This window comes from Tenrec ecaudatus, chromosome 18 (assembly GCF_050624435.1).
Source record: "Tenrec ecaudatus isolate mTenEca1 chromosome 18, mTenEca1.hap1, whole genome shotgun sequence".
Classification (NCBI taxonomy): Eukaryota; Metazoa; Chordata; class Mammalia; order Afrosoricida; family Tenrecidae; genus Tenrec; species Tenrec ecaudatus.
Window position 1 is genome coordinate 14,679,631 of NC_134547.1, and position 24,995 is coordinate 14,704,625.

The 24,995-nt window shown below is 44.7% G+C and overlaps 2 protein-coding genes across 7 annotated transcripts in view; one reads left to right on the plus strand and one right to left on the minus strand.

Annotated features, from left to right (window-relative positions):
- IGSF23 (immunoglobulin superfamily member 23) overlaps window positions 1-1,610 on the minus strand; it is a 110,903-nt gene extending 109,293 nt beyond the window's left edge. For 3 of the 5 annotated variants that reach the window (XM_075537583.1, XM_075537587.1, XM_075537586.1), the window contains exon 1: window positions 1,465-1,610. The gene's annotated coding sequence lies outside the window, so the exon portion shown is untranslated. Of the gene's footprint in view, window positions 1-960 lie in introns of all 5 variants that reach the window. The other 2 variants (XM_075537585.1, XM_075537584.1) reach the window with 2 other exon arrangements.
- Window positions 1,355-24,587, plus strand: ZNF180 (zinc finger protein 180). 2 transcript variants are annotated; one of them, XM_075537573.1, is made up of 5 exons: window positions 1,355-1,589; window positions 3,235-3,323; window positions 11,577-11,648; window positions 14,632-14,758; window positions 16,789-24,587. In XM_075537573.1, exons 2-5 carry the CDS (start codon window positions 3,273-3,275, stop codon window positions 18,498-18,500), a joined length of 1,962 nt encoding a protein of 653 aa, XP_075393688.1. In that variant the 5' UTR covers window positions 1,355-1,589; window positions 3,235-3,272; the 3' UTR covers window positions 18,501-24,587. The 2 variants fall into 2 exon arrangements, with proteins under 2 accessions (XP_075393688.1, XP_075393689.1); XM_075537574.1 differs by lacking the exon at window positions 11,577-11,648.
- The last annotated feature ends 408 nt before the right edge of the window (window positions 24,588-24,995 follow it).

Genomic DNA, 24,995 nt, shown 5'->3' on the forward strand with positions numbered 1-24,995 from the left:
ACCTAATCTCTATACCTCTGGAAATAATTTCATTTGGAGAAAGGGGTTTGTTGTGATATTAATTGATAATAACTGATAGGGTGGGTCCTACATCCAATCTCTTCTGAGTTATAAAGAGTAGATTATACACACACGCAGATAGATGCTTTGTGAGGACCAACAAGGAGCAAAGGACTGCAAAGGGCTACCAGGAATTGACACTGAGTCACTGGATTGGATTTGTAGCCTCCAAGACAGAAAATAAATTTCACTAGAAAAGCCCTGAGAATCGACTGGGATTCTGCAGGAATCAGGAACATGTAAGTGGGTGAACCACACTGAAAGAAATCCATGTTCAACTCAGCGACTCCAGGTGAGAAGAGTAGAACTGCCCCATAGGCTTGCCTGGGCTGTCATCCTGACAGAGCCGCAGGGCATTCTTCTGTGGAACGTTGGGTGGGTGTGAACCGCTGACTTCAGTGACAGCCAAACTCTTAACCATTTCACCAGTGATGGTCTGCTAAAATAGTCCCAATTTTTGGTTGCTATTTATAGTCAAGAGTATAAGAGGGGAGACGTCAGATGGTGTAAGATAAGACAAAATAATCATTTATAAATTATCAAGGGTTCATGAGGGAGTGGGGAGCGGGAAGGGAGGGGGTAAAATGAAGAGCTGATGTCAGGGGCTTAAGTGGAGAGCAAATGTTTTGAGAATGATGAGGGCAACGAATGTACAAATGTGCTCCACACAACTGATGCATGTATGGATTGTGTTAAGAGCTGTATGAGCCCCCAATAAAATGATTAAAGAAAAAAGAATGAGAGGAAACTACAGGACGGCTTTGACAAGTATAAAGGGAAAGAAAGCCTTGCTTTAAAAACACACACACAAGTAAACAAAAGCGTTTCCATGTGGCAGGACTAACTTTCCGTTTGTTTCAGGTGGGCAAGAATTAAAAATAAAAAATCTAGAACACTCACTGCCATGGAGTCAATGCCGACTGGGTGACCCAATAGGACAGGGTAGACTGCCCCGTGAGATCCCAACACTGTAACGCTTTGCAGCAGCACTGAGTCCAGTCTCACACCAGGCAGCTAAGCAAGGTCAGCGGTTTAGAACCACCGGCCTGGCCTCTTCGCAGGGAAAAGATGAGACGTCCTACTCCCGCAGAGAGATAGAAAGAGCCTCGGAAACACACAAGTGTCCTACAGGGTCACTAGGAGTCCCCTCTAGGACACTGCATTTGATCTAGTTTCCTCTGTTTTCAAGGTGCCCCTCCTGGAGACGTGTCCGAGGGCGCCGGCGCCGCGGAGGCTTCTGGGAATTGTAGTCCAGCCAGCCGAGTGCAAAGGAACTTCCGGGTTCGGCCAGGAAACCGCGGCCATTGTTCCGCCGCAGACGGAGGCTGTCTCCCCTGCCCCTCGGCCCTTCGGAGCGTCACGCTGAGAGGCCGTCGGGGTGCCGACTTAGGGGAGGGGGCTCACCTGACAACCCAAGTCGGTCGTGCTGCAGGTTCAGGGAGGGAGGGCGGCTTACCGCGAGCTCACGCAGCCGTAGAGCCCTGCCTGGTACTGAGGCGGGGACGGGCCGCGGGCCCGAGGACACTCAGGTTGGTGAGGGGCGGGGCGGCGCCGGGGTGCGGTGTGCGCATGCGAGGGGCGGGGCGGCGCCGGGGTGCAGTGTGCGCATGCGCGGGGTGAGGATTGGCGCAGCGCCTGGGTGCGGTGTGCGCGTGCGCGGGGTGTGGGCGCGTGATCCACTGTGTGCCAGATTTGGGGGCTGTTGCAGATTTGGGGGCCTGTGATCTGAGCGCCTGCGCGGGTATTTAGGCAGCCTCTGCCGTCTGGGGCTTGAGCTTGCCCAGATCGATGAAGACGGCGTCACCCTGCTCACAACGTTGGCCAGAACCTCTAATCCCATTCGATGGGGGTGTGGGTGTGATGGTTGTTGCTGGTGCTGCCCGAGACCTACTCCTAGCGACCCCAGTCTGAGCGTTTAGCGTTAGAGCCATCATGGACTCCATACTCCCCCTTGATTACTGTCAAGTCGATTCATACTCTGCAACCGTGCGGCAGAGTAGATCTGCCCCATCTGGTTTCCTACACCGTTATCTTTCCAGGAGCAGACTTCTAGGTTTGACCCAACACAGCCTATTGAGTGGTTTCCTACACTTGGCAACCCTTTCTGTATAGGGCAGAGTTTCTCAACCTGTGGGTCGCAACCCCTTTGGGGGGGATCGGACGATCCTTTCACAGGGGTCGCCTAGGGCCATCGGAAAATACATAAAATATTTCACAATAATTGTTACATATTGTTTCGTGATTAATCCCATGCTTTAATTATGTTCAATTGATAACAGTGAAAATACATCCTGCATATCAGATATCTACATGATGATTCATAACAGTAGCAAAATTACAGTTAGGAAATAGCAACGAAAGTAATTTTATGGTTGTGGGGTTCACCACCACCTGAGGAACTGTATGAAAGGGATGCGGCATTAGGAAGGTTGAGAATCGCTGATACAGGGTTTCCAGGGTTGAGATCTTTGATGGAGGCAGACAAGCGCGCAGTACATTATCGCAGCTCCTGAGCTGTAACAGCTGGTGTCAGGTGGGCAGCTGGTTGCACAGGAAACAGGATGCTTCCCAGACTGATGGTGGGACAAAGTCCGCGTTGGAGGGGGGGGCTGCCTTCTGCCCAGCACTGGCATTTGGGTGCCATGGACAAGGGCCCTGCTGCTAACGGAGCTGCCCAGGTGCGGGGAGCAACCAGGTCTGAGCTGCAGATTCGGGCTACTGAGTTGTGGGGCTGGGCTAGGGGGTGTCAAACTGGCGGCCAGAGGGCTGAATACAGCCCCCGAGGTAATTTTTTGTGGCCCACGAAGCTCTGAAATAAAATGAAGATAGAAAATATTATTATGAAGAAAATAGCGCTTAGGGGAGATTGAGGCAATACCTTACACACAATTCCCTAGTTACGATTTTTTTTTAAGAACCTCATCTTTTTCCTTCAGAGCAGTGGTGGGTTTGAACTTTTCATTAGCAATCCAGTGCTTAGCCCACAGCACCACTGGGGCCCTTCATGTGTGGCCAGAAAGCTGGGCAGGACCTTCTAGAAGCACACTTGCTGTGGGGAGTCCGTGCCAGGGGTAAAGAGGTCTGGGAAGTGGGGAGCTACCCCCTGCAGTACCCTGCCTACAAGCACAGACTTCAGACCAGGCTGCTATCCCTGGCTGCCCCCTCCCACTGCAGCTCCAAGTCCTTGGAACCAAGCCTTTTGGGAGGAGAGCATGGAAGAGCCAGATGAGAAGCCCCCAAGACCCATGAAGGCCCATGCACAGGTAAGTAGAGCCTAGCTTCCCCAGCAAGAGGTCAAGCCTGCCCCCAGCGGCCCCACTGCGTCCCAGGGAGCCTGGCCCGCCTGCTCCAAGCATCTGGTAATCTGCTTCTGTTCAAATGTTAACAACAACCTAAAAAAAAAACCCTGACTGATAGGATAGATCAGAACTGCTCCTGTGAGTTTCCGAGATGGTCACTCAAGAGAGTAGAAAGCTTTTCTCCCACGAAGCACCTGGTGGTAACCCATCGCACCACCAGGTTACAGGCAAGAAAACCCCTCTGGAGCACGTGGGGTTGCCATGCGTCCAGGTGGACTGGCAGCAGTTAACAGCAGCACTGTCTGGCAGACTGTTTTCTGCACACACAGCCCACACTCTTTTTCCCCTTTAAAAGACAATTTTGCTGTGCTGTTCACAGAACAGCCAAGATGCGTGAAGGCGGCATTCCTCCTGGTTGCGGCCCCGCCCTGACCCATTTCCATCCCGCTCGCGGAGGCCGGAGGCTCACTCTCCCCAATGGTCATTCTCACACAAAGCTCTCAACTGGAGGGTCAAGGGGAGTCAGTACTCTGGGGCTTAAGATGCATGAAGCCAAGCGACCCCCGAGGCCCCCAAAAGTGTTATCTGGGAGAAAGGGCCAAGAGCTGCAAGGAGACTCATGCCATAAGAAGCCTCCCGTCTGTGGCGAGCAGAGGCCCCAAGGTGCTTGGAGTGGGAGGGGAAGGTTCCCCAGGACGTCTGTGTTTGGTGGGGGTGGGTGGGGGGGATATAAGGCCAGCAGAGTCCAAGTGAGGTGAGGAAGTCGAGGGTAGAGCTCTTTGGGGTTGAGCAAATGGTCCCACAATCCAGCGGGAGCTAGGAAGGCGTCCACATCGAGTGACCACTCAGCAGAGTGAAGAAATTGTTCTTGTTGGAGGGGTGATCCACTGTGCACGTCAGAACCCAGTGAGAGGGAAGAAAGGGCCCGCATGGGGAGGCAGCTTGCTGCTGGGAGGCCCTTATCCACGTAGGGGGAGGGGGAGGGGAGTGGGGGTGTTAGAGCCTGTGTGAGTGTCCTGTGGCCACGTGCCACCACCCGGGTGACTTGAAACAATAGCAGTGCATTCGCTCACACTTCGGGGGGCTAGAGACCCCACACCGAGCATCCAATCTCTGCTTCTGCCTCCCTGTGGCTGTCTTCCCCCTGTGTCTGCCTGCCTGCCTGTGTCCTCTTCTCTTTCTCTCTCTCTTTATTTAAGGAAGCCAGTCATATTGAATTAGAGCCCACCCTCCCCCATGTGACTTTGAGTGAACCAGGTGACCTCTGCACATACCAGATTTCCAAAGAAGGTCACATGCCCAGGGGCACGGGGTTGGAACTTGGACAGAGGCACTTGTTCACGGGGAAAGGGCTGGCCTGGTCTGGGGTGGCAGGGGCAGGAGAAGGGGCCACCCCCCGGGGTGGGGGTGTTAATCAGGGTAGACTAGAGAAACAAATTCATAAACACACATATGTATGTAAGAAAAGAAGTTTATATACAAAAGCAGTTGAAAATTGAGAAAACGTCGAATACTGAGAAAATGCCCAGTCCAAGCCTATAAGTCCAATATTAGCCCATATTTCCGATACCAATCTATAAAGTCCTCTTCAGACTCAGGAAACACATGCAATGATGTTGAATGCAGGACGATCACAGGCCAGTGGGTAGAAAGTCTTTGGATCCAGTGGTGTGGTAGGCATCTCAGTGCTGGCAGGGGTCTCCACGTGGCTTTTCCAGGTCCCAGGGCTCGGGGTCACTCAGTAATAGAGCGTCTCTCAGGGAGTGAGCAGAGAGTCTCTCCTGCCTTCAAGGAGGAAGTAGGGGAGTTCCCAGAATTCTCAGGAGAAGGCCATGTCCACACAGAGGCCTCATTGTTTATATCTTGATTGACAGGCCAGACTCCACCCCCTTCACTTGTCATCCCCTCAAATTGACACCAGATTATGTCACTCCCACAGGTGGTGTCAGAGCCACAACAGCAAGACCAAAAAGTTTGGGGGGCTTTCAAAAAGAAGTCTGTGGAGAAATGCGATGAAAAGCTCCTGGCGTTTTTTCCACGAGGGGTTTGAAGCCCCGTCATCTGCCCATGATGGGAGTGGGAGGTTCAACGCAGGGTGATGTGTCTGCAGGAGCAGGCCAAGGGCACCCAGGCAGGATGTGGAGGGTAGCCTGATGCCCCAGGACACTCGGAGGGAATGTATGAATAGGGGTTCGCCTGTCCTGGGGAGTCAGAACCCTAAAAGGTGAGGGGAGCCCTTGGCTGGGAATAGCATCGCTGGGATAAGGTATCAGTGCCCTAGGGGAGGGAGGAGAGTAGTGGTGAGGGAGGGAGTGGCAGTGGAGATGGGAGGTGAGTGACTTCCTGGTGCTTGGTCAGGCAAGCAAATACGACAAGGACCAGGCTCTGGATGTGAGAGCGGGGAGGGACAGGTATGAAGGGGGAACACTGGGATGGGCCTTGTAGTGGTCCATGGGAGCTTGTGAGATCCAGTCTCATATCCGGACAGGCCCTAAGGGATGATCGTGTAATTGAAGGGAATAAATTAAGAGACAGACAAGAGTTTGGGAGTACTCATCTCTGCTGTGGCTTCAGGAACCAGGTCCGAGCACAGAGAGATGGCATTCTCAACATCATCTTGCATACTCGGGGCATGCAAAGTAACAAAGGTAACAAAGTGGGTGTCAGAGGAAGCCAGCCTCTATCGACCGAAGGGTCAGGGGGTACAATTATATGATTATACTATATAAAGATCATTGTAAAGGCATAGAGGATAGGAAAAATAAAGGAGTCAGACACATTTTATGGTAGCATGCTCCCTCAGCCTCTCTTGATGGTCCACATAGAGGTGGGAGAAGAGAGGAGGGCGTCTTTACTAACTTGGGATATTAATAAGTAGCCATAAGACATACTTATTCAGCACATCACAGGTGGATGGTAACTACAGTAAGGTCCTTGAGCTCACAGGTGAGGAAACCTGATACCTGCACTGGGGGGAGGTATGAGGGGGACTGGGGGACATAGTGGGAGGAGATGACAAGACTGTCTGCTTCTGTAGGGAGACAGAATCAACCCTGTACTCACTTTAAGGCAGCAGAGCTGCTAGGGGAGAATCTGTGGGAGTGACATTTAATGCAGGAGAATGTACTTGGACTTTATCTCTAACTTACCAGAGCGGTGGCTTTCCTTCCGTGGAAGACTACTTTCAGATTCACTGTTATAAGTTAGGGAATATAGTCCTGGTCATAGTCCCTCAGTGTTAGTTTCCCACAAGTGGGTTGCACCCTAACCCTAAAAGTCTCTGAGTTCATTGGAGGTGTAACCTATCACCAGTGCTGGGGCAGGTTAGGGGAGTGACTGGCCCCTGAGCAGGGAGAGCAATAACAATGTGTCTGCACCTATAGTCAAAGCCGCCGGCCAGAGAGCAATCAGCCACGGGCTTTCAAGAGGTCACTTTAAGGCAGCGCTGTGATGGGAGGATGCTGTGGGGATTAATCTGGTTATGAGAATGTGATCGGGACTCATCTCCAACCCACAAGCATGAAGACCTCCCTCCACCCAGAATCCTGGCCTGCCAGGCTTCTTAAAACATGAGACTAAAGAATTTGCCCGCATATACGCTCTTCTCGTTCCTCGGTTTCCCACAGGAGCTGGCGGTATTGATGTGAACACGTGGTTCTCAGGAGGCGTGGAGGCCTGTGGAGATGCGCACATGCCCGTGTGTGTCTGCACACGTGTATGTCAGCTGCGGCCCCATGTCTGTCACAGCAGGGCCGTGCTCCACAGTGTTTTCAAGGAACGTAGCTCACCGGGCCTCTCTCCTATGCCAGCTCTACCTGGACTTAACAGCCAGCCTTGGGTTAGAGGCCAAGCACACTCACCATTCGCACTCCCCAGGGGCTCTGTGTACATACCCACTCAGGGACCGCGGCGTGCGTGTACAATGCCTCGCCCACACAAGCACACGCTTTTCTAGTAGAAAACACTGCTGCGTCCCCAGCGAAGGGCAGTGTCCCTCACATCCCCTCTGGAAGTGAGGGTCATCGGGTGGTGGCGACTTTAGTCTGCCTTTTCCTGGATTCACCCAGAGGTGGACCAGCTCTTAGGTCCTGCGTGGCTCCTCAAGTAGGCTCATGAAGTCTCCCACTGGGTTATTGTTGGCCAGTCTGTAGTGCTTTCCAGCGGTCATCTGTGTAGCTCTTGACCCATCGGTACACCCATTTCCCAGAGCAAATGAGACCCGAGGGAAGAGGAGTGGGGGCACACCTGGGTGGGCACATTGCTAGATCCCGCTCATGTAACAAAGACCGAAGCTGCGGCATCTTTTATGATCCAATCTCACAAGTGACACAGCCTCACGTGGTCCATATTCTGCTGGCACACAGACCCGCCCTAGTACAGTGTGGGCGAGCACTCTGTAAGGGTGTGAGGTGCAGGATAACGGGGGACCATCTTGGAGGCTGGCTACCCCACATCTCAGCTTTGAACTACCTCCAGTTCATTCTGTTGACTCTCAGAAGATGCACACGTACGTGGTTTGCGCCTGAAAGGTGCAGTATTGATTTTCCGATGCCTGACATGGAGCGGAACAAAAGGGGCACCAAGTGTGGACTTTAGCGAAAGGACTGAGGTGGTTGGGCAGAGAGATGATTTGGGTGGTGCAACCTTCCCTGTGAGAGTTCAGTGACTCCCAGCCCTGGGACCGATTGGGCCGGGGAAGGCTTTCAGCCAGCTCGGGGCCCTTCCTACCTTCATGGATTGAGGCCAGAAATCCTGCCAAGAGGGTGGTAATGCCACGCCCATCCATCCCTCAGAGGTGTGCAGGGTGGTGGGCCCCGGGTGGGTCTAGCCTGTAGATTTGAAGGAAATGAAAATTACTGAGGGATGATGGGGTGGGGCAGGGAGAGAATTTTCTTGTGCATGGGAATAAGGGAGACCCAGTTTGTCAGGAGGATCCCTGGGGGGAAAAAACAACCCAGGCAGGTGGACCAGCTTGGCAGTTGTGGGGAGTTCGTTTTGTGCCCTGGAAAACCCAGAGTCTTCACATGAGGCTCATGCATCAGCCCTTGAGCTGAACTCTGAGCCCTGGCCTTTCCCCGCCTATGGGCAATACAGATATAAATACAGCCACGAGGGAAAAGTCTCCCTGTGCTGCCTGCATGTCAGGGCCCTGGTGGCACAAACAGTTAAGTGCTCAGCTGCTAATCATAAAGGTTGCAGGTTCAAACCCACCCAGCAACTCCAAGGGAGAAAGCTGGTTTCTGTAAAGATTACAACCAAGAAAAGCCTACACGTCAGTCAACTCTGTCATATGGGAGCCACCATGCGTCAGAATTACCCACGGGCATCTAAGAACAGCAAAAGCCTCCTCCTGCATAGAAAGACTCAGAATTAGCACTAATTCTGTGGTTCGATGGAAGTTTTGCTTCATCACCCCAGAAACCTCCCAAATCAGAAAAGGTGGATTTGCTCATCTCTGGGTGAACCCTGGACCCAGGCCTGACTTAACCACCAGCTCACTGTGAAACAGGCCCCTCAACAGCGGCTGTACCTGCTGCTGTTTGTCCACTCGGGGAGCCACGTGGTCCTACCGGCTACCCATACAGAGAGCACTTGTCAATTCTGACCCTCCCTGCTCTCTGCGGAAGTCAACAGTCTAATTCCTGTTTCCATTCTCTAAAATAGGAGAGAGGAAAGGCAAATGCTTTATTGACGGGAGGTGCCTGTCTAATGGGAACAAATGTGCCAGAATACACAGAAGGTGGGGACGAAAGTTTTTACCCCCCTTCTTCTGTCCCAGATCCTTCGTGCACCTTCATCTTTTAGTTTTGTGAAATCTGGAGGATTTTCACTGGACGCCCCCTCAAGACGCCAAGGGGTATAACCAGGTGAAAAACTCCTTACAGAATGGATGAACCAGGAGAGAGAGGGGATGTAAGTAAAAGGAAGAGGACCCCAGGTAGCACAGCGGGTAAGCGCTAGCTGCTAACCTGAAAGTCAAAGGTATGAAGCCACTGCTCTGTGGGAGAGAGGTGAAGCAGTCTATTTCCATAAAGACTCCCGGTTTAAGATAGTATTCTCAGGCTTGGAAACCCTCTGGGAGAATTCTACTCTGCTATGAGTTGGAATCTACCTAATGAAGCCTCTAAGGATATTTCTTACACATTTTTCTAGGCGTACTTTCCTAAAGATAAGTACTTAGACTTACTGGTGTATGCATTATACTTTAAAATAAAAAATACTGCCATGAAAACAGTGCCCATAAAAACTAGCGGCATCCAATAAGTTAATAATGTCCCAAACTCAGTTTCCTGCTTTTTTACAACTTACGGTGTTTGTGTTATTACCATGATCAGATCAGGGGGTTAAGTTGAGTGAAAGGAGTATAGGAATTTTCAGTACTAGTTTTGCAAGTCTTAAACTATTAAAAAACAAAACCCTGTGTGTGTGTGTGTGTGTGTGTGTCCAATCCACAAACATTGTATAGGCTGTTAAAGCTGAAGAGGGGAGAATGCGCTGGTGCAGGCTTGTGCGAGTTGAAACCCACAGATTGCAACTCTCTATAAGATAGCGATCAGTAGCTATCATGGGGACAATGGTGGCCAGAGAAGGAGGGTGCAGATATGGAAAGCAGGAAGGCGAGAGTAAATTAGTACTAAATAATAGCTGCAGGGAATGGTGTGAATTTTTGGTCTCAGGCAAAAGTAGAAATAAGTATATACTTTAAAGAGGTAAGCATCTTTTATATATTCACTGGTCATTTTTATTTCTCTTGAGTCAATGGCATGTGTACTGTCTTTGGTCCATTTTCCCATTGAGGCTATGTTATTCCTGATTTGGAAAAGGGCTTAATAGTGTAGATTCTTCTTGATGATTCCTTGGTTGCCGTGGTAGTTACACAATCTGGTGTCAATTTGGGACTTGAGAGGATTAAGAGTGAAGGGATGGAAGCTAGTCTGTCAATTGGGCCATAGTCTATGAGGATTCTGTGAGGGAATGGCCTTCTCCTGAGAATTCTGGGAAATCCTCTATTTCCTCCTGGGAGGAAAAAGACACCTCTCTCTCTTGGCTCACTCCCTTGAAGACTCTTTACTGACAAGACACATGGCACTACGCTGATAGATCTTGTGCCCTGGGAACTGGAGAAGCCACATGGAGACCCCTGCCAGTGCTGAGATGCTTATGTTGCCACTGGATCCAAAGACTTTTTACCCACTGACCTGTGATTGTCCTGTATTCAGTATCATTGCAGGTGTTTCTTGAGTCTGAAGAGGACTTTATAGATTGGTGTAGGACATATGGGCTAATATCGGACTATGGACTTGGACTGGACTGGGTTGGGATGCTTTCTTAATGTACAATTACCCTTTATATAAAACTCTCTCTGATACACATATGAATTTCTATGGATTTCTTTCTCTAGTCTACCCAGACTAACACAGTTGGTTTTCATGTAGTTAATGTGTTAATCTTTATAATTCTGGTTTTGATCGTGCTGTGTTCCATTTGCTCACAATCCTATCATCCCGTAATTAGCAATTGTATATTGAGGAAAACATCTCAGGCCAGTGCAGATCAAGTCCATAAGTCCGATATTAGCCCATATGTCAGATACTAGTCTATAAATTCCTCTTCAGACTCATGATGCCAAATGCAGGACGATCACAGCTGCTGAGTGAAAAGTCTTGTGGATCCAGTGGCAGTGGAAGCATCTCAGTGCTGGTACAGGTCTCCACATGGCTTCTCCAGCTCCCTGAGTTTGTCTCCCAACAGGAAGGTGAACTAGAGAGAGTGTGTGGCCCACCTCCAGGAAGGAAAAGAGGAAGTTCCCAGAATCCTCATGAGGAGGCCATGCCCGCGAGGAGGCATCGTCAGCCTGTGAACCCCTATACTTACTTATCAAGTTGACACGAAATCATGTAACTACCACAGGCTCCATGTAGTGACTGAGGCTACTCGGCATTTAGCTGGTGGTTGGGCTAACCAACCACTTCCACGGTGACTGTATGCCCATGTCTGGTGTCTCAGTGCTCCTCCAGATGTCACCCCTCCCTCTCACGTGGCTTAGCTGGGGCTCCCAGTGGGAGCAAGTACATGCTCGGTAGATGGATTGTGTTAAAATTGGCATGTCAAGTCCTAACCTGGTCAAAGTGGGCATTTTGAGCCATGACAGTTCCCTGATGTCCACATCCCATGCCCCCCACCCCCACCCCTTTCTCATCTGCTTTGCCTTCTCAGGACCTTCACCTTCCTCAAATTATCATCAAAGTTGAGGGAGAAGACACTAGCTCAATGACCATCCCTTCTCAGGTGAGTTAGACTGGACTTCTGTGGCACATTGAACTATTTTTTTAATATTGAACTATTTGCATGACTGGTTGGCAAATGAAAGTGTGGAAAGTGAGGAGAAGGAGATGAGTAGAAACGTTTTTATAGAAAACATTTGGTTGGCAGATGAAAATTGAAGAGGGTGATAGCTACAAGGAGATTTGGGATGGAAATACCTGTGCTCCCAACCCCCACCCCAGAAAAGATTAGATTACATTTAAATGGCTGGAGATGGACTAGAAGAAGAGGTGAAAGATGGTGGGAGAACAGAAGAGATAAACTCGAAGATAGAGTTCATCGTTCAAGACCTGAGGAGGTCCAGAGCATCTGAAGGAGGACTCGTACAGGAAGAATGAGACTGATGGAGTCACCTGAAGACTTGTTTTTTTCTGCTGGGTATGAAGGTGGGGATTGGAATAGAAAAATATTTGATAAGGATGGAGAGAGTTTATAATAGTAATTTTGGATTATGAGAAAACACACTGCCCTCAATAGGATTTCCGGTTGATCTTATAGTAATTAATAAAAGTATTCAGCTGCCAGTTTTGTGGGTTATTTTTCCCCAGTGGCACTGTGCCAACCATATTTAATAGATAGCTGCTTGATAGTCAAATTCCCTTGCTTTTGGTAACTTACCTGGTGCATTCAGTAAAAGCTCCATAGGTCAAGGCAGTATTTGAAAAATAATTTTTGTGCACATCAAAGACTAATCTGAATAATTATTCTGATCTGAATAATTAAGAGGGAAAAGATAAAGGTATGCACCAAATAGAAGGGCAAATAATATAGATTGGAGACAGTAATGGAGTAGACATTTTGATAGATCAAATGAAGAACAAGAGTAATGGCAGTAGGTGAGTATGTATTCCCAGGTAGAGCAATTTATGGTTAGTTCATCTTGAATTCAGAAGTCTCAATTTAGGACAACAGCTCTGGGCAAAGACTGTCAGCTCATGGGACAGGCTGTGTCTGTCTGTTCAGCATCGCTTCCTGGAGTTCTTTAGAGAGCACCATGTGCTTTAGCATCCATCTTCACCTAGATTTAGGTGGTTCCAGCCAGGGTCCCCGCTGGGTAGTTTCATGGGGTTCAGGGAACCTCGTATTCTATTCATGAACCACGTCTTAAGAACCATGTAAAGAGCTATTCGTGAGCTGTGGTATTCTTTTGTTTTTTTTGCTGCTTTATGGTAAGAACAGATCACCCTGAGCACTATTTCTCTGAAGTAAAAATTTCAGCCCATTTGTCTTGGGAATAGACCTGTCTCTCCTTGGAGGAGGCAGCCCGGGAACCACTTTCTAAGACAACGACAGCGAATCGTTCCTAAAGCCTCCTGCAGGGTAGCTGTGGGTGTGAGCACAAAGCAATTACCATCCAAAGAACAAACGTGTGTGTAGTCACGGTGACGAGCAGGTAACTTTTCAGTGTCCTCAGAACTTAATGATTGCCAACCAGTATTACTTGTTTAGTAAAATCTGCTAACAGCTTTCTACATATTATCACAACTCATTTACTTAACAACCTAAGAAGTTGGATATAATTAGACAGAATGCATAGAAATGGAGTGAATTCATCACTAAAGAGAGGTTGCCAGAGTTACCTACTACTGTTGATTGTGACTCAAGGTAGCCTCATGTCTGACAGCATTAAACTACTTCATAGGAATTTCTTGACTGAAATCGATGGAAGTAGATTGCCAGACCCTTGTTCCCTGGTGTTTCTTTAAGTTAGTAGCACATGACACACAGTTTGCACCAGAGACCCAGCCAAACGTATATTCTCTGTGAGTAAACTTATCTCTTTTCATCTCAATCTAGACCTTTTTTTAAAAAAATAAAAGATCATTTTATTGGGGGCTCTTACAGCTCTTAAAACAATCCATACATGACGCATATTTGCACATATGTTGCCATCATTATTTTCTAAACATTTACTTTCTATTTGAGCCCTTGGTATCAGCTTCTCTTTTTTTTCTCCCTCCCTCCTCCCCTCCTGACCTCTTGATAAATTATAAATTATTATTTTCTTTAAAAAAATTTTATTAGGGGCTCATGCTACTCATCACAATCCATACATATACATACATCAATTGTATAAAGAACATCCGTACGTTCTTTGCCCTCATCATTTTCAAAGCATTTGCTCTCCACTTAAGCCCTTTGCATCAGGTCCTCTTTTTTTCCCCTCCCTCCCCACTCCCCTTCCCTCTAAATTATTATTTTCATACCTTACACCGACCGCTGTCCCCTTCGCCCATGTTTCTGTTGTTCATCCTCCAGGGAGCAGGGGGTTGTATATGGATCACTGCAGTTGGTTTCCCCGCCCCTCCCTTTAAATCCAGAGCTTTTAACCTATACGTATTCTGTTTTGTTGAGACCTACATCTTAGCTTGTATCTCAGGCACTAGCAGAGTCCAGCTTGTGGGCCCAATATATCTTACTGCCTGTTTTGTAAATAAAATTATTTTCTAAGATTAACCACACCCATTTGCTTTCATATTTGCATGGCTACTTTCTTATCACAACCACAGTGATAGGCCTTTGTTATAGTCGATGTAAAGGTGAAAAGAGTTACTATCTGACCTTTGGCAGAAAATTTGCCACCTTCTGTTAACGTCTTGATAATTTGGAAGGATATCCTACACGGGAATTCTATATTCACCAGTACAAAACAAAGTACGCATTTTCTGTAAGGTGAGCAAGAGTCTTAGAGAATGATTTCTAACTGTTATTACCTCTTTCTCCTCTTCGGGACTGCAAAAACAGCTCCAGAATTTAATACTCAAAGGGACTCATTTAGAATGCACTGTTTGTCTGCATGTCCTTGCTAGGATTCTTTGGACATTGACAATCTCGGGTATTTCCCATGCTATCAGGTTTTTCTTTTCCCTTTTACCAAATATGTTCTTCACATGAACATTGGAAGGAAATTATGTTTGTCTGAGTAGGTATGTATTTCTTGCTTTAGGAAGGTGTGAACTTCAAAGTTGTGACTGTGGACTACAGTAAGGAGGAGCCAGGTCCTTTGAACTCTTCTGGGAAGACCTTAAACAGAGATATGATGCTGGAGAACCACAAGGACCTGATCTCTTGGGGTAAGAAAACAGCCTCCTTAAGTTAGGGTCTGCTTCTTGGAATGATTTCACATTCTTAGTACAGTTTGGGGGTCAGCAGCCAGAATTATTTTGTCTAGACCAGGGGTCCTCAAACTTTTTAAACGGGGGGCCAATTCACTGCCCCTCAGACCCATTTCTAAGGCCGGACTATAGTTTAAAAAAAAATTACCGACAAATTCCTATGCACACTGCACATATCCTATTTTGAAGTAAAAAAAAACAAATGGGGGCAAAAACACCCAGCGGGCCGGATAAATGTCCTCGGCGGGCCGCATGTGGCTGTAGTTTGAGGACGCCTGGTCTAGACATAGATGATATTCCCTACTGAAAATTAGCTCTGAATTTTAGGGTAGAAAAGGTATACCTTCTTGAGCTTGAACTTGTGCAGTCCTCGTGGTTACTAAAGGCCAAAGATAAGAACCAGATTCTTCGGGAGTTTTTTTTTTTTTTCCGGTATAAACACCTGAAGGCCTGGGCCTTTCCCTATTAACTTTTCAAACCAGCCACCATCTCTTAATGGGAACAAGGTCAAGAATATAAAAAGAATTTTTCAGCACATGTGTCCAGGTGAGAAACAAAGTGGTATAAAGGATTTGTTTGAAAACTCCATAAGGAATATCATATTTCTTCATCTCTTATTTCCTGAGGTAGTACATACACTATATTTTTTCCCGGTGTATTTTCTGTTGCATGATTTAGTGGCTATTGGTCTTCTACTTCTGAATTAACCTCAAGTCTTCCTCATTGGAAATTATCGAAATTCAGGGGGCCCTTTTAACTCTTAAGGCATTTGGAGAGCTGGCGTAACTGTCAGCATTATTTTCTATGAATGCATAAAAGTAGTTTGCTCATGCGTTGCTGACACACAGGCTATAAGCAAGTGAGCTTTGGTGGCGTAGTGGTTACAAGTTGGGCTACTAACTGCAAGGTTAGCAGTTTGAAATGACCAGCTACTCTGAGGGGAAAAGATGAGGCATTCTAGTCCTTTAAAGAGTTAGCTACTCAGAAACACAGAGGCAATTCTGCCTTGTCATATAGGGTCACTATGAGTTAGGATCAGCTCACTGACGGTGAGTTTTTTGGTACAAATTTCAAGACATGTAGACACTGATCTCTATTCCAGTGAACCTGTATCCAGCACAAGAGAGGGTAGAAAATACCCTATTTATTTTTCAAAGATTGTAAAATAGCATTAAGATTTTATGGTTCTGGGAACCGATTACAAGGATCTGCATATAACCTTGTCCCTGGGGGACGGACAACAGAAAAGTGGGTGAAGGGAGAGGTTGGACAGGGCAAGATATTACAAAATAATAATTTACAAATTATCAAGGGTTCATGAGGGAGGGGAAAGCAGGGAGGGAGAAATGAGGAGCTGATGCCAGGGACTTAAGTGGAGAGCAAATGTTATGAGAATGAGAGCAATGAATATACAAATGTGCTTTACACAATTGATGTATGTATGGATTGTAATAAGAGTTTTATGAGCCCCTAATAAAATGATAAAACCCTAACAAACCTTCCCCCACAAAAAAAAAGATTTTAAGGTTCTGTCCAGTATCATGTACTGTCAAATTGATTCTGATGTATAGTCTTCCTATGGGACAGAGTGAAACTGTTCCACAGGGTTTCTTTGGCTATCACATTTGGGAAGCAAATCACTATGTCTTTTTTCCCCTGTGGAGTCACTAGTAGGCTCCAGCCATCAATGTTTCATTTAGCAGCCAAGTGCTTAATCATTGAACTATTAGGGCTCTGCATGCAAATATACAAATATTTAGTATCCAAAATCTTAGATATTCAGACAAAAGTAGGATTAAAATGGTTCCATTTTAATATTTTGTTATATTATTGGGCTGTGGTAGTTCTTCATCTCATCATTTTGCATGTTCAATCTGGGTTATGAACCCTTATCAAAAAGCAAATTCACATATACAGTGCCTATTTTCTTGTCAAATTCATCCCACTATTCCAGCCCTAACATTAAAAAAAATTCATTTGGCTTTCAGACTTGGCAACTGCACTTGGAAGAAGAGAATCAATTTCAAAGCACAGCACTTTTGATGAAAAATCATCATGTGGAGTGAAAATAGAAAGATTGACAAGGGATGGTTCTTGGTTGTCTTCATATGAAGAAATCTGGAATTGTAAGGACCAGTTTGAGAAACCACAGGAAAAACAAGAGAGACTTTTGAAGGAACTGACATTTACCCAAAGAAAAGCTGTTATTTTTGAGAAAGTATATAAAAGCGATGAACTTGCAAATGAGAGTGGTATGAGTTCCAACCTTCTTTCATCCCAAGTGATAGCCATAAAAAAACATTTTCATAAACATGCCTCTCATGTTAAAAAATTACATCACAATTCTGTTATAAAAAATCATCAGAAGCTAAATGACAATGAGAAATTATGTGAAAATAATGAATGTGGAGACTTACCCCAGAACATTCACCTTATAAAACTTACAAGAACTCAAACAGAAAAGAAATCCTTTGGATTTAGTGATAGTGTTGAATCCTTTAGCCATGCAGGAGGAAAAGTCTTTGATGTTATGGAAAGTGGGCAAGTTTTGAACCACGCTATATCTCATAATGAACAACAGAGACATACTGTTGAAGAGAGTCCATATAAATCTAATAAAACATTTCATAGGTCATCCCTTGCTCAAAACATGAGCAGTAATTCTGAAGAGAAACCCTTTGAATGTAATGCATGTGGGAAGTCCTTCAGCTGGAGCTCTCACCTGGTGGCACATCAAAGAACTCACACCGGGGAGAAACCTTACGAATGTAATGAATGTGGGAAATCGTTCGGTCGGAGCTCTCACCTTGTTTCCCATCAAAGAACTCACACTGGAGAAAAACCTTATAGATGTAATCAGTGCGGGAAATCTTTCAGCCAAAGTTATGTTCTTGTTGTACATCAAAGAACTCATACAGGAGAGAAACCTTACGAATGCAGTCAATGTGGAAAGTCATTCAGGCAGAGCTATAAACTGATTGCACATCAAAGAACTCACACTGGAGAGAAGCCTTACGAATGCAATGAATGTGGGAAGTCATTCATCCAGAGCTACAAACTGATTGCACATCAAAGAATTCATACTGGGGAAAAGCCCTATGAATGCAACCAATGTGGGAAGTCCTTTAGTCAGAGTTACAAGCTTGTTGCCCATCAGAGAACTCACACGGGAGAAAAACCCTTTGAATGTAATCAGTGTGGGAAATCCTTCAGCTGGAGCTCCCAACTGGTGGCACATCAAAGAACCCACACCGGAGAGAAGCCCTATGAATGTAATGAATGTGGGAAATCCTTTAACCGCAGTTCTCACCTTGTCATGCATCAGCGAACTCATACTGGAGAAAAACCTTACGAGTGTGATCAGTGTGGAAAATCCTTCAGCCAAAGTTACGTTCTCGTTGTACATCAAAGAACTCACACTGGAGAAAAGCCCTATGAATGCAGTCAGTGTGGGAAATCCTTCAGGCAGAGCTCGTGCCTTACGCAGCACCAGAGAACGCACACTGGAGAGAAACCCTATGAATGCAGTCAGTGTGGCAAAACCTTCAGTTTGAGTGCCCGGCTTATTGTACATCAAAGAACTCACACTGGCGAGAAACCTTTTACATGTAATCAGTGTGGGAAAGCTTTCATTAATAGCTCTAAACTTATCAGGCACCAAGCAACCCATACTGAAGAGAAACACTGTGATTGTAACTAGTGTGGGGAAACGAACTAGACTATATTTATTTCCCTTATATTAAAGGAAATATGTATCGGAGAGAACTAGTATAAAGGCAGTGTATGTGGGAACACTTTTGTGCATCTGTAAATCCATTCTGGAAATGAAAGAAGGAAAACTATGAAATAATTGCTTTACTTAGCAGTTCTACATGTAAAATCAAACTTCTCTCTCATGACACATTGCAATGAAGGTAATAAATATTGGTACTTTGCAAAAAGCACTCAGACCTGCGTCACAGAAAATCATTTAAAAGTCAATAGGCTCTGGATTACCAGTGAAATACACCTCTTTTGTAATAAACAGCAAGTGGAAATGCTAACTGTTGGGTGCTTGTTGAGGACATTGAAGTGTTACCTATAGTTACAGGATTTTATATGGAAATATTGTAGTGCTTAATTTAATTATATTATTTCCTTATTGGGTAGTTTTTAATCTTTTCTATACAGCAATACCTAGAGGAGCCCTGGTTGCCAAGTGGTTAGTGCTAAGCAGTTTGCCCAAAGGTTGACAGAACCCACCAACCACACTGGGAGAAAGACGTTGCAGTCTGCTGCTGTAATTATCTATAGTCTTATAAACTCTATGAGACAGCTCTCAGTCTTATTAGGCTTGCTAAGTCAGACTTGATGGCAGTGGGTTTCTTTATTTCTGTCGTATTACATGTGCAGATTTAGTACAAACCAGAAAAACGACAATGATATAAAGTGAAAATACAGCGTTGAAATCTAGACTGTTCATTTCTAGAACTACTTTGATAAAATACTGGTGTATAGGTCACAATTAAAAGGAGTTATATTCACTGCCACTGAGCCAATTATGATACATAGCAACCCCAGAACAGAGTAGATCTGTTCCTTAGAGTTTCTGAAGCTGTAACTTTTTATAGAAGCAGATTGCCACATCTTTCTCCCAGTGTAGCTCGAGGGTTTTGAACCACTGATCTTATGGTTAGCAGTCCAGCGTTTATCTCACAGTGCCTCCAGGATAACGAAAGGTGATATAGTTGTATCTATTTGATTTTCAGATTTATGTGTGTTTTGCTTCCTTTTTAAATTGTATGCTGTTTTCCTACAATAAATGTTAAGAACTGGTCAAAACCAAAAAGGAAATCAAGATTTCCATGTACTTTGACTTTTAGGAAAGCAACAAAGATAATTTTATTACACTGTTGCTCCTTAGGACTTAAATTTCCAGGGATATTCTCCATTAAACATAAAAAAAATGGTTCACTGGGATTTGGCACCTGGAAATTTAGGCCTGGGAGGATTGGATAGTAGGGAATTGAGAACGTGTAGGCAGTATAATGGACAAGTGAACTTATTTTTGTCCACAGATGGACTCTATATTTAAAGTATTGTTTTCCTCTCCTTGTATCATATCTTGCCTTTTCTCTGGGCTGTCCTCTGAATGGGAAGGCACTTCCCTGTCTTAAGTGCATATCGCCTAAATTAGACTTCCAAGGATGCTTTTACAGAAGCAAGATTTATAGCTGATCATTCATCTTTAGATTTGGTTCACATGTCTTTGGGTTCTGCCCTTAAATCATGGATTTTAATCCTGTGGGTTCTAAGCCTGAACCTTCTAAATCAGATAATAATTTGGTGCTGTTTGTTCCTTAGTTTTCACATTATCCATTCTTGTTCTTTGCACAGACCTTTACACCCTCGTTTTCAACTGTTAATTTTACATAAGGTAAGTCTCTAGTAACAGCCATAATCCAGACTCCCAGAATTCGTGTTTACATATATTTGGGCCTCAATTCCTTCTTAGCACTGATTTCAGCTGTAAGTCTGTTCACTGAGTGGGCAGTATCTTTTTCTTTTTATAAAAACTGTCATCGTTTAACTGCTGCCTGCAAACATGTTTTTCTCCCTGTGGTCCTTTGCCTAGCCTGGCCTTTGTTTCTCACATCCAGAATGACACCAGGGAAGACCTGGTTCTCCGTAGTGTGACGGATCATATCTGCAGTTAAAGGATGTGCTCCTCACTTTAGAGAAATCGCCTGCTGAGAGTTTCTTATCTTCATTTCCTCCTACACTCCAGTTCAGACTGTACTCTTTGTAGACTCTACCCCCTAAAACAAGGTTTGAGGCGAGGAAAGGAAATATTGCTTCAGTTCTCTCTTCTCTGTTAAGCTTGACAAAGTGTGTTTTTGGCAGACTTTAGCGAAGAAGGATATCCACACCTTTTGGTGCTTTGTCCAGATAAGTCTCTTGCCTTTAAACTTTTTCAGGGGTATTATAATCAATTTGCTTTGTATTTCGTACTTATTCTACTTGATAAAGACTAGTCAATTTTATCTCAGGCTTTAGAATTTCACCTTGGAAAAGTCTGTTTTTTAAGTTTGTTACTAAATGTGCATGCATTCAGTCACTTTTGTTGTAAAAGGCCGAATGGCTTACATCAATAAATAGTGCATTGTTCTTTTTACATTATAGGAACTTGGGAACTTTAGTTGGAAATCATACAAACAAACTCAAGCCAAATGATTCAGAAAAGGGGGTTTTGCTTGTTTTTTAAATGATAGATGGCTCACATAATTGTCAACCTGTAAGAATAAGTTGAGAGTTACAAAGGCACAAACCATTTCTAGAATCATGTCACAGACCTCCAGAGAGCTCCTCAAGGTCATGCCTTTGCCCTGCCTTCTGATTACCAGTGTGGTATTTTCGGGAGAAAGTCTATTGCATAGGTGTGCTCTATCTTTTATTCATACTAATTAAGAGGATAGCTTGTCATTCTCAAATTGATATTCATTTTCTTGCAGTCTAGTCCAACCTTTTGTCCAATCATATCAACATTTTCTTCACTTTATATCATTTCAATTACTTAAGTGTATATCTAATTCCATGCCTAATATGGCTGTTTTATCACTTAAACTACGTTCATCCTCTTCCCAAATAAAGATACCCGAGAGTAGCCTAAATTCTAGCCATTGTTGCTGGATCCCAAATCTGAAACCACTGGGTTTTCCCCATTCTTCTTCTAGTGAAAGTTCTCCAAGCATAGAAGATTCAGAGGAAGGAAGGAGGGGAAAAATCTCCTAAAACCAAATTGAATTACCATGCTAATATTCTGTTATCTTTTTTGTTGTTTCCTGTAGTTATTTGAAAACTTTCCAGAAATTCCTTTTTTTTTTAACTAAATGAGTTGGTTATATAAATAGTGTTTAGTGGATAAGATTTCATCCTTATTTAGTCTGATTTTAGGTCTGGCATAATCAATGACTTTTATAGATGTCCTAGCTAAAGCATTGTTCCATTTAAAAATGACAGTTTGGGGCATTTTCCAAGCGTATCTTCATATTGGAACCATAAGGTTTGGTTTTCTGTGTCATGACCAGTGTAATAATGATTTGATATCCACTGGGGATGATGTTTCAATAAAAATATATTAGCAAGTGATAAGTTTTCCTATAATACATACTTCACTGGCTCCAGACTTCAACATCTTTGTTCTAATATTTTTTCTTTCTGAGGCCATGACAAGCTTCATGATCATCTCTTCTTCGGAGATGTTTGCTGGAATTCCTACTGTTTCTCCTGTCCAGACCCTACTTGTTCGTCCTTTGATGATGTTGGCTTATGTTTGGGTTATTGATAGTTATCTCCCTGGGCCACTGCAGCTCTGACAGGTTGGTGAGTCTTTTGATTCTATGCTCTTCCTCTGATTTCTATGTTTGGATTGCCCACCTCACCCCCACTGCCCTATTACTTTCTTTCTAAGAGGACAAGGGCCTGCAGAAAACATTGTGGTAGGTTGTAACATTCTATTGGTATAGCATTCTGAATTTACAACCCTTTTTAAAAAACTTCAAGGGCATGCCTAACATTGATCATTTAAATAATAACAATATGTACATGTGATCAGAAGTGGTGTGCTGGAATTTGAACAGGGGCTTAGGTGTTAAAAAAAAGTGATGGGCCAGCCCACATTCCAACTATGTGGAGAGCCCCCCTCCCTGCAGAAGAATTTATTTCAGAGGACAGCACGGAAGCTGCAGCTCAGGGAGAAGGACATGTCTTATCAGAGCACACAGGTGCAAATGAAGGGAAAGGAAGAGAGAGTGGAACACATCCTGGCCCACCAAGCCCTAAGGACAATATTCCTGCTCAGAGAAGCCAATGCCCAGAATCGGCCCCATCAGGAGCCACGACATCCCTCACTGGCCCATAGTGCTACTGGAGACAACACTGGAGACAGAGTGCGGGAATTGTACCTGATCTGACCCCACCACACTGAGGTGAAACACTAAGGGCATGAAACAGAATAGCAATGGGAACAGAGCAACAAAGTCCCCAGGGAATAAAAAAAATAGACTGGAGCCAGGGCTTGGCACCCCATCAGACCCGACTGGAAAATTCTCCTAAACAAACCGACCTTGAACTATTTACAGGCTTTTTTTGTCGTTTTGTTTTGTTTTCTTATGTTGCTTTGTTTTGCTCTGTCTTGTTTTTTTGTGCATGTAATTATCTCTGCAGGCCTATCTAGATAAGATAGGTGGGATAAACAGTCTGGAAGAGAAAACAGGACTGATGGCTCCAGGGGGACAATTGAGTGGAAGAGGCAGGGGAAAAGAAGTGGGTGTTAACAAACCCAGGGACAAGGGGGCAACAAGTGATCAAAAATCGATGGCGAGAGAGTATAGGAGGTTCAGTAGGACTTGATGAAGGGCAGTGTAACGAGGATTATTGAAACCCAAATGAAGGCTGAGCATGATAGTGGGACAAGAGGAAAGTAAAAGGAAATAGTGGAAACAACTAGCAGGCAAAGGCCATTTACAGAGGTCTAACTACAGGCATGTGCATACATAAATATACATATGATGGGGAAATCTATGTGCATATATTTATAGGTTTAGTATTAAGGTAGCAGATGGACATTGGGCCTCTACTCAAGTACTCCCCTCAATGCAAGAACACTTTGTTCTATTCACCTGGCATTCCATGATGCTCACCTTCCTGACACAATCGCTGAAGACAAAGTGGGTGCATAAGCAAATGTGGTGAAGAAAGTCGAGGGTGCCCGGCTATCAAAAGATATAGTGTCTAGGGTCTTTTTTTCCCCCAAGTTCTTTTTTTTATTATTAATATATAAACTAGTTTATTAATATATAAGCTAGTTCACCAGAGGCAGAGTAGTACTTGTGTATATAATTTCTTTTTTTTTAAATAAATGTTTTATTAAGGGGCTCATACAACTCTTATCACAATCCATATATACATCAATTGTGTAAAGCACATCTGTATATTCATTGCCCTCATCATTTTATTTATTTATTTTTCTTTTTTTACATTTTATTAAGGACTCATACAACTCTTATCACAATCCATACATATACATACATCAATTGTATAAAGCACATCCATACATTCCCTGCCCCAATCATTCTCAACCCCAAGTTCTTTTAAAAAATGTTTAATAGTTTTATTAGGGACTCATACAACTCTTATAACAATCCATACATAGCGTCTAGGGTCTTAAAGGCTTGAAGATAAACAAGTGGCTATCTAGCTGAGAAGCAACATAGCCCACAAGGAAGAAGCACAGCAGCCTGTGTAATCACGAGGTGTCGAAGGGATCAGGTATCAGGCATCAAAGAGCAAAAATTCATAATTGTGAATGAGGGGGAGTGCAGATTGGGGACCCAAAGCCCATCTGTAGGCAACTGGACACCCCCTTACAGAAAGGTCACTGGGAGGAGATGAGCCAGTCAGGGTGCAGTGTAACTAGGATGAAACATACAACTTTCCTCTAGTTCTTAAATGCTTCCTCCCTCCCTACCCCCCCACCCCCACACACATACACACTCTCATGATCCCAATTCCACCTTACAAATCTGGCTAGACCAGAGAATATACACTGATACAGATAGGAACTGGAAACACAGGGAATCCAGGACAGATGATCCCTTCAAGACCAGTGCTGAGAGGTACAATACTGGGAGGGGGGGGTAGAAAGGGGAAACTGATTACAAGGATCTACATATAACTTTCTCCCTGGTGGATGGACAACAGAAAAGTGGGTGAAGGGAGATGGCGGACAGTGTAAGATATGACAAAATAATAAATTATCAAGGGTTCATGAGGGAGGGGGGAGCGGGGAGGGAGGGGGGAAAATGAGCAGCTGATGTCAGGGACTTAAGTGGAGCGCAAATGTTTTGAGAATGATGAGGGCAATGAATGTACAAATGTGTTTGACACAATGGATGTATGTATGGATTATGATAAGAATTGTATGAGCCCCTAATTAAAAAAGAAGAAAAATATTTTGAAAAAAATGCCAACACAGTACAAATGTGCTTGATACAGTTAATATATGAGTTGTTGTAAGAGGTGTAGGAGCCCCCACTAACATGATATATATGTATACTATATATATTCGTGTATAAACCTAGTTTTTCAGTACATTTTTATGCTGATAAAGCCCCCCTTGGTTTATACTCGAGTGAGGGTCTCCCCTTACCTATTC

Coding starts and splice junctions, on each gene's coding strand:
- ZNF180 (XM_075537573.1), top strand. CDS start 3,273: ATGGAAGAGCCAGATGAGAAGCCCCCAAGACCCATGAAGGCCCATGCA. Junction 3,324..11,576: donor CCATGAAGGCCCATGCACAG/GTAAGTAGAGCC, acceptor TTGCCTTCTCAG/GACCTTCACCTTCCTCAAAT. Junction 11,649..14,631: donor CAATGACCATCCCTTCTCAG/GTGAGTTAGACT, acceptor TTCTTGCTTTAG/GAAGGTGTGAACTTCAAAGT.